The sequence below is a fragment of the Pinus tabuliformis genome, chromosome 8 (assembly GCF_031772625.1).
Source record: "Pinus tabuliformis cultivar Carrire ecotype Pingquan chromosome 8, CPIR1, whole genome shotgun sequence".
NCBI classification, from domain to species: Eukaryota; Viridiplantae; Streptophyta; class Pinopsida; order Pinales; family Pinaceae; genus Pinus; species Pinus tabuliformis.
The window spans coordinates 605,677,445-605,694,432 of record NC_142294.1 but is presented as its reverse complement, the minus strand read 5'-3'; the positions used below and the strand labels follow the sequence as shown (position 1 = coordinate 605,694,432).

The following is a 16,988-nucleotide window of genomic DNA, read 5'->3' as shown; positions in this document are numbered from 1 at the left end:
GAACGAGATCCACCAAAACAGCCCAGCAAGCGGTTCAGCGCTTCAACGACTCGTGCCCTGCTGAAAGTTGAAGGTAACCCAACTCACAGTTGTTGAGTTAGAACTGAAAGTGTGATAATTCGGTTGGATGTGTGTTTCGTAGTTACGGGTTCGTCATTATCGTGCTTAGAGCATTGCATTTGCTAAATAATCATGAAACATAATCATTTCTCTTTGATACTGGCATCACTAACAATGTCAGTGTCATATTCTGTAGGTCCAATAGGTCCAAATTCTCTGTATAAGATCTACTATGACTATTTATTTTCTGCAATGTAATTTAAATCTGAGACAGAGAGCCAGGACTGTTACCAGTTTCCCCTTACGGGCAACAGAAATTTCAGGGTTCCCTATTTTTTTTCTATTTGACACACTCAAGAGTTTTGCAACAGAATTTTTGAGGTTCACCATAAAGTTGAAAGTCATTTTGAGTATACCTTACGATATTGTTCAATTTGATTAGAACCTTCAAAGGGACAGAAACCTGCAAGAAGTTCAAAGAGAATGACCCCACAAGACCAAATGTCTGCTGCCCTTCCATCGTACTTCTGACTAACAATTACCTGCCAACCATAACCAATATGCTAGATTGATAAAGGAAAAAGACCTGTGGTGTAATTCCCATACTATCTCTAACAAATCCTAGATGAAGAGTTTGATTTGTATACCTCAGGGGCAATATAATTTGGGGAGCCACAATATGTAGAAAGTATAGGATCTGTCTGCACAAAGTGTGTATAGACACAACATTAGGATCTAACAGCAGTTGAAATAAGAAAAGGGGATATGATTACATTATTAATTTTAAAAATTCCTTGTCAGAATTTTGGAAATGGGTTTGTGATCAAATGTTAAGTTGATGCCTTTCCTAACCACAGCTCTCAGAATCCATTCTGAACTGAGCAGACAGAAATGAAATGAAATCAAATCAATCTCCAGTACGAGTAATAATAGGATGAATGCCTAGGGCATCCCTTCCATAAAAGATAAACAGAGACCCGCTGATGTTGCTTTTATGCCTGGACCGAATTTTTCTATCTAAATCTGAATTGAAGTTTTGAGTTGCATATCAACTGGTCGCTCTTTTGCCCCATGTGATAAGCATACTATTCTCTGTGTTTTTTAGTTACAGGTAGTTTAGGTGGGTGAACAGGGTTTCCGGTAGTTTAAATAGGTGACTGTGATTTTGAAACGTTAAACCTTTAAGAACTCATGGTCGGTACAAAAGCATTATGCAAATACAATACCTGGTGCAAGATACTCAGTCCAAAATCAGACACCTTCAGATTGGCTTTCCCATCCAGGAGTAGGTTTTGAGGCTGCTCACCAAATTCGAAACCAATTTAACATTAAATCGTATCTTAGCACAGAGCATTATCAACTAAAATTACATAAGCTCTCATTGGGTTCATATACAAAGAGCAATTTTCATAAATATTGAAAGTCAAACTGCATACCTTGAGGTCTCTGTGGTATACATTTCTACCATGACAATAATCTACAGCATCTATAAGCTGATGAAAATATTTCCTGGCCTCTTCTTCAGTTATTTTCTGAAGATAAGCCTGTACAAAAGCCAGCAAATCATAATGAGATTTTTGATCTCCATATTAACCATAATATTATTTCTATAAGGTGGTCAAGTTTATGTATCTCAACTTTCCTAAAAGTGTAGTCTAAATGTTCTAATTTTAGAACTTTCACTGGAATAATTTCCAGTTAGATTTTGGCGGAAATCTATTCAGAAAATTGTTGGAATTGTAGATTTGAATTTTCCAGTTAGATTTTGGCGGAAATCTATTCAGAAAATTGTTGGAATTGTAGATTTGAATTTTTGAATCTGTGCAATTTGAATGTTCCAGAGATTTTTCATGTTGCTGAATCCATTTATTTATTCCAAAATGTAATTTAGACTCATCTTTTCTGAAATTCATATGATAACAATAAACAACTATGTCTAACAACACTGTCAGTTGACAAAATAGAGAAATATTTATGTCATAGAAATAATTCCAAGATGCACAAATTTGTTGAGTCTTTGCAATTTGAGTGTTCAAGGAGTTTTCAGGGTGTTGAATATATTTATGCATTCAAAAATGTAATTTAAGCAACAAAAAAAATAGAGAATGTCATAGAAATAATTCCAAGATGCACAAATTTGTTGAGTCTATGCAATTTGAGTGTTCAAGGAGTTTTCAGGGTGTTGAATATATTTATGCATTCAAAAATGTAATTTAAGCAACAAAAAATTGTGATATCACCAACAATTATATAGCTGGATTCCAAAAATGGTTGACTGAATAGTCCAAGATAGAGCATTTAAACTTATCATCTCTAAAATGCCATATGATAACAATAAACAACTATGTCTAACAACACTGTCACTCAGTTGACAAAATAGAAAGGTATTTATGTCATAGAAATAACTCTAAAATGCAGAGAGTTTAGGCAAATCTGACTCGGGGATGGGCAATTTAGATGGGCATAATGTGAAAGGCATGTTGTAGAATACTGCTAGTGAGAACTCTTTTGAAATTTTTTGTGCGAAGAGAGGGAAAGGCTGAGCAACCAGCATAATCACACCACAACCAAACTATGTTAGTAAAAGACACCACTCACTTACAGAAATTACATTACTTATGTACAAACAAAAACGACCAGTGAACTTTGTTGGTCTGAAATTAGTTGCAGCACACAAAATGAGAGGACCTCAGCCATGATAACAACTCACAATTTTGTCAGACAGGTCACCCCCCTGTTACATATTCCATGACTAGATAAACCTTCTTCTTGCTGGCTATAACCTGCATTTTACCATTAAAACCAATGATCAGAATCTCAATTTGCACCCCATGTCATTATTCCATAAGTATTATATTTATCCTCAATAATGAATTCCAAAGAATTCAAAATTTTGTTTTCTTGTTCAACCAACGTTTAGAAAGGCCCTGTTTAGAAAAGTTTTTGTTTGGAAAAGTTTGCTATTCCATGGAGTCATTTCAATTTTAGAGTATCGGAATATCAATCCACATGCAGAACATGGTCTTACCCAACATGAAATGGAGGTATACCTCAGTACTAAAGGAGCCCAACGGCAGGGGGCGGGACCTAGATTTGTTTCATATCCTGTTAAATTTTTAACACAGAAACATAAACAACATGGGCCCTAATGCCAAAGGATAATTCTGGCAATGTGACACTATATTCTCCATCTGCTGCAGAATATCCAGCTTATAAGAATCCCCTACGACACACTTAAACAAACCCAAATTTCATAAAGGGTAGTACGAAAAGAAAAAGCAGCATGTCTTGCAGTAATCGAATCACAGACATTAAGATCAACCCCAGACCAAGGTACTTACTTTTCTTCTTTGATCTTGCTGCATAGTTCTTTGTCTCTGTTCACTTTTAGATCCACGTTGTATTCTTATGTCCTGATACAAGGCCAATGCCTCAACTATCTGGGAACCTTCCTGGAACCGTGATTGCTTTTGTTTGCATAGATTGAAATAGAATTTTTAACCGGACTAGCTTGATGATAATGTTTTTAAATTCTCTCTGGATTTCATTCTTTTCTTTCTCTTCTTAGTCCGCTCTTTCTTTCTATGTAGTTTTCGATCTTTAATCCTGCTCTGTTCTGTTCTTTCTATGTAGTTTCTTTCATCGTGAATGATACTAAGTTTATGTTTCTTGAATTAAAATAGTTGAATTAAAGAAACCTCCATTACTCTCAAAGCAAAACCCAGTCCATTCATCTCAATTTTATTATTCCATTTTCCTTCTAGTTTCCTCGGCTCTACAGTTTCTTCTTAATTCATTTCAGCCGTTATAATCTCATTGAATTAAAATTATTCGCTCGATCCGTTTCATTGTTTTATGTTGCATCGTATGAAGCAGAGCAATACAAACCTCCATGGGCTTCAATTACAATTACAATTCTATTTCCTCTGAGCAAATATTCCTCTCCAAAGTATTCAGGGGATCCGTTCCAGTGTTTTATGTTGCATCGTGTGAAGCAGAGCCATACAATTACAATTACAGTTCTATTTCCTCTGAGCTTTACTCTCAAAACACACCCCAATCTTGTAATATTCCTGAGTATTTCGTAAGTTTCCAAGGATCAACCGTGGAATTTTATACTCCGCAAATTTCAACTAGATATTCCTAACTATTTAGAAAATAATAGCCAGTGATTTGCAAAGAGGTGTTCTCAATAATAACTAGGTATGGAAGAAATTATGAGTCAATCTCAGTAACAATAATGAATAATTCTTCACATCTAAAATTTAAGTATAAATCAAATCTTTTGGCATACTGACTTTTCTTTCATGTTTTTTGAAGGGTGTTCTCAGGATTTTGATTCTATAGATTATACTATTCCTTAATTTTTAATTGTCAAGTAATTTAGAATATTTATAAATTAATAAAATAGTAAACATTGTTCTTGGAGCTGGACTAGGAGAAGAAAATACATAAATTGGAGAATTCCATAAATACATAGAAGAATAATTTGATTTTATTTAATAATTATTTTTTTCCAACCTTCTAATAACTAGAATGTCAAACCACAACAAGAATAAGGTATAGGGTATTTTCAATTAATATTTTCAGTATTTTATGTTAAATATCTCAAAGCCACCTGCCTTTACTTTGTCATAGATGTAGTTTGTATCCATCCTCTAAGCTTTGCTCTTCATGGAAACCTAATCCTTTCATTTCAGTTTTAGTTATGTTAATATATTTAACACTGTAATGATTTAGTTTTATGAGAGTGGTTTTTACTAATTTTTTTAGTTGGGCTTAATTTATTATTGTAATTTTATTGTTCCAATTTGTATTTCACTCCTTTCAATTATTACATTTATTCATTGATTTAGTTTATCTCTGTGAAAGTTTGTGGTTTTATTTAAATTGGTTTCTTACTTTTACATTTATATGTCTGTGAGTTTTCTTTCTCAATTAAAAATATAGTTGACTTAACCTATGCCTCTCAGAATCAGTTTTGGATGGGCCCTCCAATTATATTTTTAAATTTTACAAATATATTTTTCATTTAGAAATATATTTTTTATTTATGTCTTATAAGATATGGTACATTTAAATTTTTAGATTATTGGATTTCTCTAAATGAATTTCAATTATATTTTTATATTTTACAAATATGTTTTTCATTTAGAAATATGGTTTTTATTTATATCTTATAACTTATGTTACATCTTCTTTTTACATTAGTATTGTGGTTAAATTCAATGTATTTTAAATTGTATATTCATACATTTAATTTATTTTAACTAAATTTTGTTATATTTGATTTTTTATTAATGATATTTAATTTAATTTGTTTTTGAATGATTTCTTTATTAATGTTGTTTAGTTTAATTTAATTTTTCAAATGATTTTCAAATTTAAATATTTAATATGTTATTTAAGTTCTGCACTATATTTATTGATGGTACAATGATGTATGATATATTTTTTTTAATTAAAATAACATAATGTACAAAGGAAAATGTTTGAATTTATATAATATAAAGTGATAATGCTCTTAAATTTAAATATTTATGATAAAATTAAATTGTAATGTAAATATTCTTTAAGATTGCTTTTGAATATATATTTTATTAATCACACTCACACTCACACTCATATATATTATTTTCTTATGAGACTAAGAATCAACTTGTTATATTTCTTCACTTCTTATGTTAAATCTATTGTTTACTGCAACTTTGTGATTGATATCAAGCAGGGGACAAATCTTTGAATGGAATGTTCATAGATTTATTATTCCATTTTTTTGCATTTCAATAATGGGTTCGAGTATGGAACAAAAATAATGGGTTCCAGTATGTAAAAAATAATGAAATGATGTTCTTTTGGTGAATTGGCATCACTAACTGGAGAACTGGATGAAGTCATTGGGATTTGTTCTTTGCTCTGAGCCTCATTTTGCAGCTTTGGCATTTTTGCAATCGTGCTTACATTGCGAATGAGAGATTTGACGCCCCCCTGATTGTCTCACTAATTTTTCCATTCGTTCCAAGGGCTAACAATCAGAGAAAAAAACAACTTGCTTGAAAGCATAAAGTGTTTTTCATATATTTAAATTATGTATATTATAGAAGTAAAAGATGAATCTTTTATCATATTGTTCAAGTTCCTTTGGAGACGATGCTTAATAGTAAGTGGGTATTATGGTATACATTTTTATTTGTTAGGACACCCACATTAGTCTAGGATTTTATAACATAAGAAAACCTTTAAATCCCTGCAAAACCTTCCTCGTGAGGATTAGCTTGTGTGGATTATATTGGGTTTTTTCCCCGCATAAACTATTACTTTGCATAACACTATGCAGTGTATGTTGGTTACTCACGCAGTAATGTTAAAATACAGATACTTTGCCTTGGCCTACTCTGTTTTGTCATTGGGTGATTCAACTTTCAGCGTTGAAGGACATTTCTGGACATTTTCTGTATTGCTTCATCTCCGGTAACAACCTTAATCTCCTTTCCAAGTTTTTGCTTCATTTCTATTCCATCCATGGACCATGCTAGAGAATCCTCTTCCATCAATTGTACATTAGCCACTGAGTAGCTACAGAGTCTTATAAATTTGATTCAAAATTATTTCCCGATTGAAATGATTTAGTTATAAATATGCTTTCTTGGTAATTTAAACTTTATTCCTTTGTGTTAAACTAATGCAAAGTGGTGCCATCGTGACTGTCTTGTTTCTAGTGAACAGACTCTAGAAAATCTTAGTTAAAAACTTCAATAGCTTTGCTTATGTCTGTCAGAATTCTGGAATAGTCATATCCCTGTATTGATATTATATTCCACTTGGCATTTTTTTTGTCATCCACACATTAAGAAAGCGGAAAACAAATACATGCATGTACATTTACATTTAGAATGCATGCGGAAATTGATTTAGGACTTAGCGTGTTCTCTCTGCTCTATGTTGAAACAATTTCACTTCTCTTTCCTTAGTAGCTAGGATTTTCACTGCAAAAAGAAAGTAAACGTCTGTTTATCATCTTAGATTGCATATTTAGGAATTGTATATGTACATCACGTGATCAACCTTAAAGGTAAACTTTTTAAGTCACTTTCATTGTAGGTTGGGTGATTCCTCCTCTTTGAAACGACAAGTGCCAGTACGGACTTATGCTCCCACATATCGTCGAGTATATATTGGAAGACCACAGTAGGCTATATCCTTTATCCTTAGGAAGCCGTGTTTGCCGCCCTATCGATCGCAATGCACTGAACACAACATTCGAGAAGATTGACTGCCGTACCATAAAAAGTATTTTGCAGTTTTGCGATTGGTTTGGTAATCCCCCTGTCTAGATATCCAGAGTAGTCACTTTCGTTCTTTTCGGACTCCTTAAAAGAAAAGGACCATTTGAGCACTTGTCACTTCAGGCTCATTAAAAATCGAAGGCGACTAGAGTCATCTTTAGCTTTTTCTCGACTCTTAAAAATTGAAAAAGCAAATTGTGTCAAAGCATCATAAAATTTATTTAAATCGGAATAACCTCACTGTTCCCTCGTTGGTTTTAGGGTGAGAAAATGGAGTCCACCAATCAAGCATTTCCCCTTGGGGGAATCCTACTCCCTTTTCCTCTAGGGGAGATGTTGGTGCACCTCATATGGCTACATTGTCCCTTCCAGGGCTTGCAATTGGCCTGCCAGTATGGCTTTTCTCGACCTCTGTCATTCAAAACACCGTGACTCTTGAACAATCAACTCAGCAACTAGATGATACTAGAGTTACCCAAATCGAAGGCGACTAGAGTCATCTTTATCTTTTCCTTGACTCTTAAAAATTGAAAAAGCAAGTTGTGTCAAAGCGTCATAAAATTTATTCAAATCGGAATAACATCACTGCTCCCTCATTGGTCTCAGGTTGAGAAAATGGAGTCCACCAATCAAGGATTTTCTCTTTGGGGGAATCCTACTCCCTTTTCCTCTAGGGGAGATGTTGGTGTACCTCATATGGCTACATTGTCCCTTCCAGGGCTTGCAATTCGCCCGCCGGTATGGCTTTTCTCGACCTCTGTCGTTCAAAACACCATGATTCTTGGGCAATCAAATCAGCAACCAGATGATACTAGAGTTACCCCCAAACCTTCTACTTCGTTTGTTTCTCCCTCTCCTTCTTCCTCTTTGCTAGTGGAACTATGCTTCAAAAAAAATGATCGTATAAAAGTTGTTGTAATAAATATCTTTCTTCATTATGTTTACAAGCTTGGATGCCCACTCATTTAGAAAAAAATTGAACATGCTTCTTTCCCTTTGCCCTTTAATTCATATTTTTTCAAGTAATGTTGTAGGAATGTAATGAATTTTAAACATCTTACGCGAAGAAAACAACATTTTGTGTTTTGTTTTGCACCAGAAAATGACAACAAACCTTACTGAAAATGCAATTTCCTCAACGTTATCTGGATCAACTCAAATTCAACCATACCTACAAATTGTTGAACTTGAACCAATACAATCAATGCAAAATTCAACTCCACGATATCGTACTGCAATTTCAGATGGAACACATAAGAAACACATCATGCTTCCAAAAGATTTCAATGATCTCGTAGCAATAGGCTTGCTACAAAAGGGTTCTGTTATAAATGTTAAAAGTTGGACTACCTCAGCTATCGGTCCATCAACGTAAGTTTGTTATAAATTTCTTATTTCAAATTTAACATTTTTTATTTATACCACAACCGCTTCTAACAATTATTCCTATGACTCTCAATTGTCGTGTAGGTCTATAAAGCTAATAGACTTTGAAATATCTACTTCATTTGCACCCTTAATTGGCAATCCAAAAACTATGAATATCCCCATCACATCTGATGAAAACACTCCATCCTCATCGGACCCACAACCTTTATCAAAAAGACACTGCCCTCTTCCAACTACTCCAACTCCGTCCGTTCTGCCAATTCAAATTCCCATCAAATCATTAAACCCTTACCACTCAAATTGGTGCCTAAAAGGATACGTCCAAAGGAAAACAACTCTTCGACAGTTTCAGAATCAATACGGACCCGGTAAAGTGTTTGGTTTTGACCTGTTCGATACAGAGGGTGGAGAAATACATATTACATGTTTCAACAATGTCGTAGATTACTTTTTCGACAAAATCCAAAATGAAAATGTCTACATTGTCTCTAAAGGGAATGTAAAAATGGCTAATAAGAAATACAACCACTTGAACAATGACTGGGAAATTTTGTTGAATGCAACATCTACCATAGAACATGTTTCCAACGAAAAAAACATAATCCAATAGTGCGATTCAATATAAAATCAATTAATGATATCAGAACAACAAACGTCAACTCCATTTTTGATATTCTTGGTGTTGTGACAGACATTTCCAGTGTATGCACTATACGTAGAAAAGACGGCTCTGAAGTCAATAAACAAACAATACAGCTTCGAGACATGTCAGGGTATGACATAGATGCAATCTTTTGGGGAGATAATTTTAATGACGTGTCACAGGAAATCTCCTCCCTATGTGCTACAGGAAATAACCCCATCATTGCAATCAAATCTGCGCGTGTTGGAGAATTTAATGGAAAAAATATCGGCACTACATCGAGATCCGTTATTCTTGTAGATCCTGACATTGAAGAGGCCCATGCGCTAAAGTCGTGGTTTAAAAAAGAAGGTTCGACTGCAGCTTCTACATCTTTGACAACAAGATCTCCTTTTGGCCACCAACAAAAGAGAATAACAATTGCTGACATTTACAGTATGGATTCCTTAGAGAAACCAACATTTTTCCAATTAAAGGGCACAATAACAAAAAATGCGATGGATAGTTTTTACTACATTTCTTGCTCGTCGATCGTTGGTGGGAAAAATTGCATGAAAAAACTTATTCCACAAAATACAGGGATGTGGTTCTGTCCAAAATGCAACTCTGAAGTAAGCGACTATGATTACAGATACTTATTGAAAATCGACATACAAGATCACACTTGTGAATTGGCTTCAGCTGTTGCTTTCGAAGATGCGAGATCTACAATTCTTGGAAATAATGCCAAAGACTTCTATTTATTATCTTCAGATCCAGACTTGATCAAGGAAATTGTCTCTAGAGCTCTATGGACAAATCATATCTTCACACTATCGGTGAAGACAAAAACTTTTAAAGAAGTACCACGATTGAAATGCGTTATCATAAAAGAAGAAAAGCTACATTTCACGACAGAATGCAACAAAATCCTTCGAGAAATCCAGCACATCTCGACATTGTAGATAAATATTTCGAAATGTATTCCTTGCTTTTTTGCAATTCCTATTGTCCAATTTTATAAATACAACTTTACAAGATATAATGTGGCATGCATTCTTATGAAATTTTCTTATATACCATTGAAATGAGTATTTGTTCTCCATTGTACCTAGCATTGTGTGAGTAGACAAATTCACATTTTTTTTCCTTTTATCAGCTTTACATATGAAACTACCTACATGTATACAGAAAAAATACTAATATGTTGTTTCAAAAACATTACTCAAATAAAAAATTTCACATAAAACTATTCGGTACTTGGATTTTTTTCCCTTCTTTCGCTTTCGCTTGCATTTTTTACCCTTCTTTCGCTTTCATACAGTAGCATGGTTGTTGTCTCCAAATAACATTCTTCTTTTCCCCTCTCTTGCTTATAGGTACCATAAATTTTGCGAATGTCTTCTTCTTCTAATAATGAACGTGCTCGACGATACTATGCAACAAATAAAGAACGAATAAATGCACGGCGTCGTGAGCTTTACCAAGCAAGAAAAGACATCAGAGAATGTCAAAAACACAAAAAACAGAAGGAAAACCAACCTTCCTCGTCTGAAATGGCCCACCCTGAAAACAATCCTCCCTTGCAATTATCAGACTCTTTATCTTCTCAGCAAACCTCTCAAACAAATACATCCATTACTCATTGCCCTAACCCCTCCTTCGCACATGCTTTCAACAACGTTTATACTAATCAAGCACATCGAGATTTTCGTGCAAAGATTGATAAACTTCCACCTAAATGCCCATGCTCCATTTGTCTTGAATCATATCCTGGAATACATATCCGCAATTCCAACCACATGTATTGCTGCTCCAGATGCGTCTCTGAAACAAAGGGTCATCGCTTCTCATTATCAAACAACATGGACCCTGGTCCTCAACCAGCTACCCTTACATCTCTTTCACAGATAGAAGAAATGCTCATTGCTAGGGTTAACCCTATACTTCAAGTAACACATGCACGTGGTGGCCAGTATAAATACAGTGGCCACACAATTTGTTTTCCTCAAGACATTACAAAAATCGCAAACATGTTTCCACGACGTGTTGAACACTTGGACATCCTAATTGTCACGCGTCATAGTAATGACCATAAGGCTTATGATTTCATTGTCAGTAGACATCACATTCTCGCTGCATTAGAATACAAATTGGCGAATGACCCATACTATAAGAATGTTCGTATTGATACCAACGCACTGGCATCCTTACCAGCAAGCCCCACCGATGTCTCCTCCTCCCTTCACCATTCCAATACTACAGAAACCACTGTCTGCCTTCCAATTGAACCACCCCATGAGCTCACCGAAGATTTCACAGACCCATTTGTAGACCAAACATCATCGTTCGTCCCCATCATACCTGATACAAATACAGAAATCCAAGAAATCTGTCGTTGTTTGCATGCTTACAACCACCAATCTGATACTACAATTGAGTGTCCAACAATTGGTTTATCGCCAGTCAATGAATACAACACAGAAGGTCTACTCTTTATGGCTTTCCCTGCCCTTTTCTCGACAGGAGCTGCAATGCCGAATCAGCCAAGAATGAAAGCAGTGCAGCTACATGAATATGCACTTCATCTCATACGTTGCTGCAATAACGGATTTGGAAAGCACCCACGCTTTCGTTATTACATATATAATCTCATGATGCGGCATCACAGTCAAGCAACAACATCGATTTTTGTGAAAAAGAACATCACAGATAACTTTCCAATATCTATTCAAGATCTGAACATCCGCTTAGAACAATTTCCAGATGAGCAGTTGGCAGAGCAAGTCATGCGATTCGGTAGCTCTTTACGTGGAACAAGGTCATATTGGCACAAGGCTAAAAATGAACTAACAGACATGATATCTCAACTCGGTTGCCCGACGTTCTTCTTCACATTGAGTGCAGCTGATACAAAATGGCCCGATCTTCATGCAATCATGCCCGGGTGTCTTCCTTCTGATATTGCAAAACAAAAAAAGTGGAGAAATGATAACATTATCTCTAACCCACATTTAACATCACTATATATGCACCATAGATTCACAGCATTTCGTGAGATTATCTTAGAGAAACACTTGAATACAAAAGATTACTGGTACAGGTATGCATTCTACCGCATTTTTTTTTTCTCCAAGAACTCTAAACAACATTCCTCACCTATTGCAAAATTATCTTACAAAAACGCATACTTGATAGGTATGAATGGCAACATAGGGGATCTGCGCACATCCATGGTTTCCTTTGGATAGAAAATGCACCTGATATGGAAAACCTCAACTGGGAAGACACAGAAGCAGTTGATATTACAAGGCAGTTCTTCGACAAATATATTTCCGCTTGGAACCCTCGTGCTCCTTTGACTTCAAACCAACCAAATGCTTGGACAAATCCCAAAGACCCTTGTCTATTGTCCACACCGCAAATCTTCAGAACCAATCCTTTCAGTGACTATGAACAACTCGTCAATTGTGTTGAACATCACACAAAATGCTCAGAAAGCACGTGCCTAAGAAAAAATGGATCTGCACTCCAATGTCTTTATAAAGCACCGTGGGAATTACATCCAAAATCGGCCTTATTCATTGATTGCAATGGCCAAAAAACATACACATCTGCTCGCAACGACGATCGACTCAATAGCCATAACCCTACCATCCTATCTATTTGGCGTGCAAATGTTGACTGCCAACCAGTACTCTCCATACACGTTGTACAAAAATATATCGCCAAATATGCATCCAAAGCAGAAAAAAATCTGAAATCTTACACCACATGCTACGTAGAATTGTCCTGGCTTCACCCACTGCTGACCCAGCAACATCCACATTTCGAAAATTTCTTGCAGAAACCCTTGTTGATCATGACATTGGAGCACAAGAAACCTGCCATACGCTGCAAAAATTGCCATTAACATTATGTAGTCGACCATTCATTTCTTTAAATGTAAACCAAAATCTGTCACAAATGATACCTCAACTATAGATGAAACCAATCCAACAGACACCATGGAAATAAATGAATGGGAATTACTTTCCCAATTACACCCTACAAATGAGCTTCTCATAAATGACCTTGACATGCTTGGTCTTCGTGGCTTTGATGACACCCATAACTGGAATCATACCACTATCCCATTGGATCTACAAAATAATGCAATACAATTCATTGAGAATAGCCGCTCCATCCACCGCATTCTTCAAACACATCAACATATCTTGGCGACCCTTACTACATTATCTCCAATGCAAAGAAAAACTCTAAATATTATTTCTTGTCATTTTTCTAGGAAGGATTATTTACCCGCTCTCAGAATGATAATTCAAGGCACTACTGGTACAGGAAAATCCCTCCTTATTAATTGCATCAAAGATATGCTCATAGGCCTAGCAAGCTCAGAGCCTTCATCGATCATGCTCCTCGCCCCTACAAGGGTTGCTACCTTCAACATACAAGCATCGACAATCCATTCTGCTTTGCACCTTCCTCTAAAGGATCTTATGCCCTTAGAAGGTAATGCTCTTGCAAAATTCCAAGAAGAACTCAGGCATATAAGATACATACTAATCGATGAAATGAGCTTCATTGGGCCAAAGCTTCTCAGACATATTGATGAACGTCTTCGGGAAGCATTTCCCCACCAAAGAAACACTCCTTTTGGTGGCTGTTCCATGATATTGGTTGGTGATCTCGGTCAGCTACCACCCGTCAATGACATACCTCTATATGTAGGGACAAGCCACGGAAGCGCACTGTGGAACACCTTCATCGCAATCATCACATTAGACACAATATTTCGTCAACAAGGCGATGACATCGCACAAGTTACTTTCAGGAACATTCTCCAGAACATTATAGATGCAAATCCAACAATCAACGACTACAACGTACTCATGTCACGCACAGATTCCTTTTTATCAGAAGAAGAAATATGTTCATTCCAGGATTCCATGCATCTATTTCCAACAAATGCTCAAACAATGGTCCATAATAAGAAAATGATGAAATCTCTAAACACTCTTATCACAAGATCCATTGCTGAAGATGACAACACATATTCCAGTATTTCCTCTGAAGACGAGCAACTTGAGCGAATTGTATTACTATGCAATGGCGAAAAAGTTATGTTGACTTCCAACCTTTGGGTTTCAACCGGACTTGTTAATGGTTCCCTCGGAGAAATTGTAACCATCTTTTACAAAGAATCAACTGCACCACCACAAATTCCAACATTTGTTGTCGTAGATTTTCCCAAATACATTGGGCCTCCTTGGGATGAAAGAAACCCCACTCACTTGCCTATTCCAGCAGTAAAAAGAAATGGACGTGCACAAATTCCACTGAAGATGGCTTGGGCTTTAACCATACATAAATCTCAAGGTATGACACTTCCAAAAGCAACAATTGACATTGGAAAAACAGAACGTCAAGGTCTCACATTCACAGCGATTTCAAGAGTGCCTTCTCTACAAGATCTCCGGATTAACCCCGCATTCAGTTTCGATTGTTATAGTAAAATCAAGGACAACAAAAACATTGCTCGCAGAAAACATGCAGAAGACATTCTCCGTTCAATGCCGCCTCCAGATAATCTACTCCAACCCATACTTTGACATCAACAAAAGGTTTCCTCCATTTATTTACCTCATTCTATTTCATAACATACTTTTCATATCTTTCAACAACAACCAACTTTAATCAAAAGCAAATATTAGAATGTCTTTATATTATCTATACATCTCATTCTAACCTTTTCTTTCTTTTGCAACATGCCACATGGGCTAAGAAATGACATACCTTCACAGCTACAAGTAGCCTAGCAAGCAAAACAACTGCATCTCCAGCTACGCATTAACCTCCAAAGGTGTTCCTTCTGCCGTTATTCACCATGCATCTTCCACTAACAATATATAAATCCCCATAGCAAAGGTAGCTTCATTTCCATTCATTCCAGATTCATTTTAACACAACTCACCTGCGAAGTATTACTAATAAATTTCCGCCGCTGGTTTACATATTGCTAATTCTAACAAAATGTACATTTTATAGGTCCATTACTGCTTCTTCACGCCTTCACTACCTCCACCATGTTTTCATACAGCTTCAAATATGGAATGACAAGCACAATGCACTTTACGCTATTATATTCCTTCTCGAACCTCTTTTGTTACAATTCATTGTTTGTATTTTCCATTTCAAACTTAAAAAAGGATGTTTCAAGATCAAATACCGTTTTCATGGTTTGTGTCATCACAACTATTTGTGTTTTTCATTTCAAACTTAAAAAAGGATGTTACAATACACTATTTGTATTTTCCATTTCACACTTAAAAAAGGATGTTTCAACATCAAATACCATTTTGATATTTTATGTCCTCACAACTATTTGTGTTTTCCATTTCAAACTTAAAAAGGGATGTTTCAAGATCAATACCATTTTGATAGTTTATGTCCTCACAACCAGTGCATTGTCAATGGGTTTTAACATATTTTGTTGACAAAATCAATTGATTTTAATTAATATAATACATGTTTTCAATATATCTTCATACTAATTTAATTTCCCATTTCAATAATGATTTCTTAAATAGCCTTTTCCAAATCAATATGATTGCCCGGTTGTTGTTCGCATGGATTCATTCATTTATCTTCACCTTTAACTCCACAATTTTTACCAACTACAAACAAAGGTCTCTAAACAGGTTCAATGCATATTTATGGCTACTTGCATTCCATTTCAACGGTTTTCGGCATGGCTTCCTCAAATTAAAACTCGAAATCATCGACCCTTGCTTTCACAAAAAGCCCGCATAAGCCTATTCACATTTCAATATTCTTCCACACACTATGCCTTACGGCGTGTCCTTTGCAACATTAGGTGCAAATGCTAGTTTATTATCTTTTTTCCTAACTATTTTATTAGCCTTTGCCAAGGCAGGACTCTTACAATGACAATTATTAATTTAGTATTGACCCATGTAAGTTGTAATATTTAAATTTGAAAAAATCAATGTTTATTTTATATATATATATATATATATATATATAATTGAAGGTGCAGCTTTTGCACAAAACAATGCCATGTGGATAACTCTCTCATATCTTTTTCTCATAATTTCTGGACACAGTTGCAATATTTATGCCATTTTTTAAGATATGTATGCAGTGGTTTTTTATTATTAAGATTCATAAAAAAACCACCCAAAATTAAAACCCTTGAAAATAGTTCATATTCACTTAAATAACATATTTAACATCACCTACCACCCACCATAATTTAAAAAAATGTTTACATAAAAAATGGATAGGAACAATATGTAAAAGAATATATTTACAAGGACTTACTAACCATCAGTATTTATGTGTGTTTCAGAGCTTTAATGAATATGAGTAAAAATGTAAATGGACAGAAATTTATGCAAGTCATTGCTCCTTAGTAGGCAACTAATTTTTCCACTTCATATATCAATTTGCAATTTTGTTAAAAGCATAATTTGTAACCTGTGTGGCAGGAACAAAACTTCCCTACAACACTTGTTACCTTAATCATCAACATATATCAACATATCATTCTAAAATGTTAATAAAATTAACATTTGTCTCATCTCATTCAATTTTACAATCTTTCCATT

General features: G+C 35.1%; 1 protein-coding gene across 1 annotated transcript; it reads right to left on the bottom strand.

Moving 5' to 3' along the window:
• Window positions 1-208: 208 nt before the first annotated feature.
• On the bottom strand, window positions 209-14,125 carry LOC149236955 (CBL-interacting protein kinase 32-like). Its single transcript, XM_089369088.1, has 5 exons — window positions 14,077-14,125; window positions 1,497-1,642; window positions 1,287-1,358; window positions 708-761; window positions 209-602 (listed from the first exon to the last, which is right to left on the bottom strand). The coding sequence occupies exons 1-5, from the start codon at window positions 14,123-14,125 to the stop codon at window positions 462-464; spliced, it is 462 nt and encodes a 153-aa protein (XP_089225214.1). The 3' UTR covers window positions 209-461.
• Between the last annotated feature and the right edge of the window lie 2,863 nt (window positions 14,126-16,988).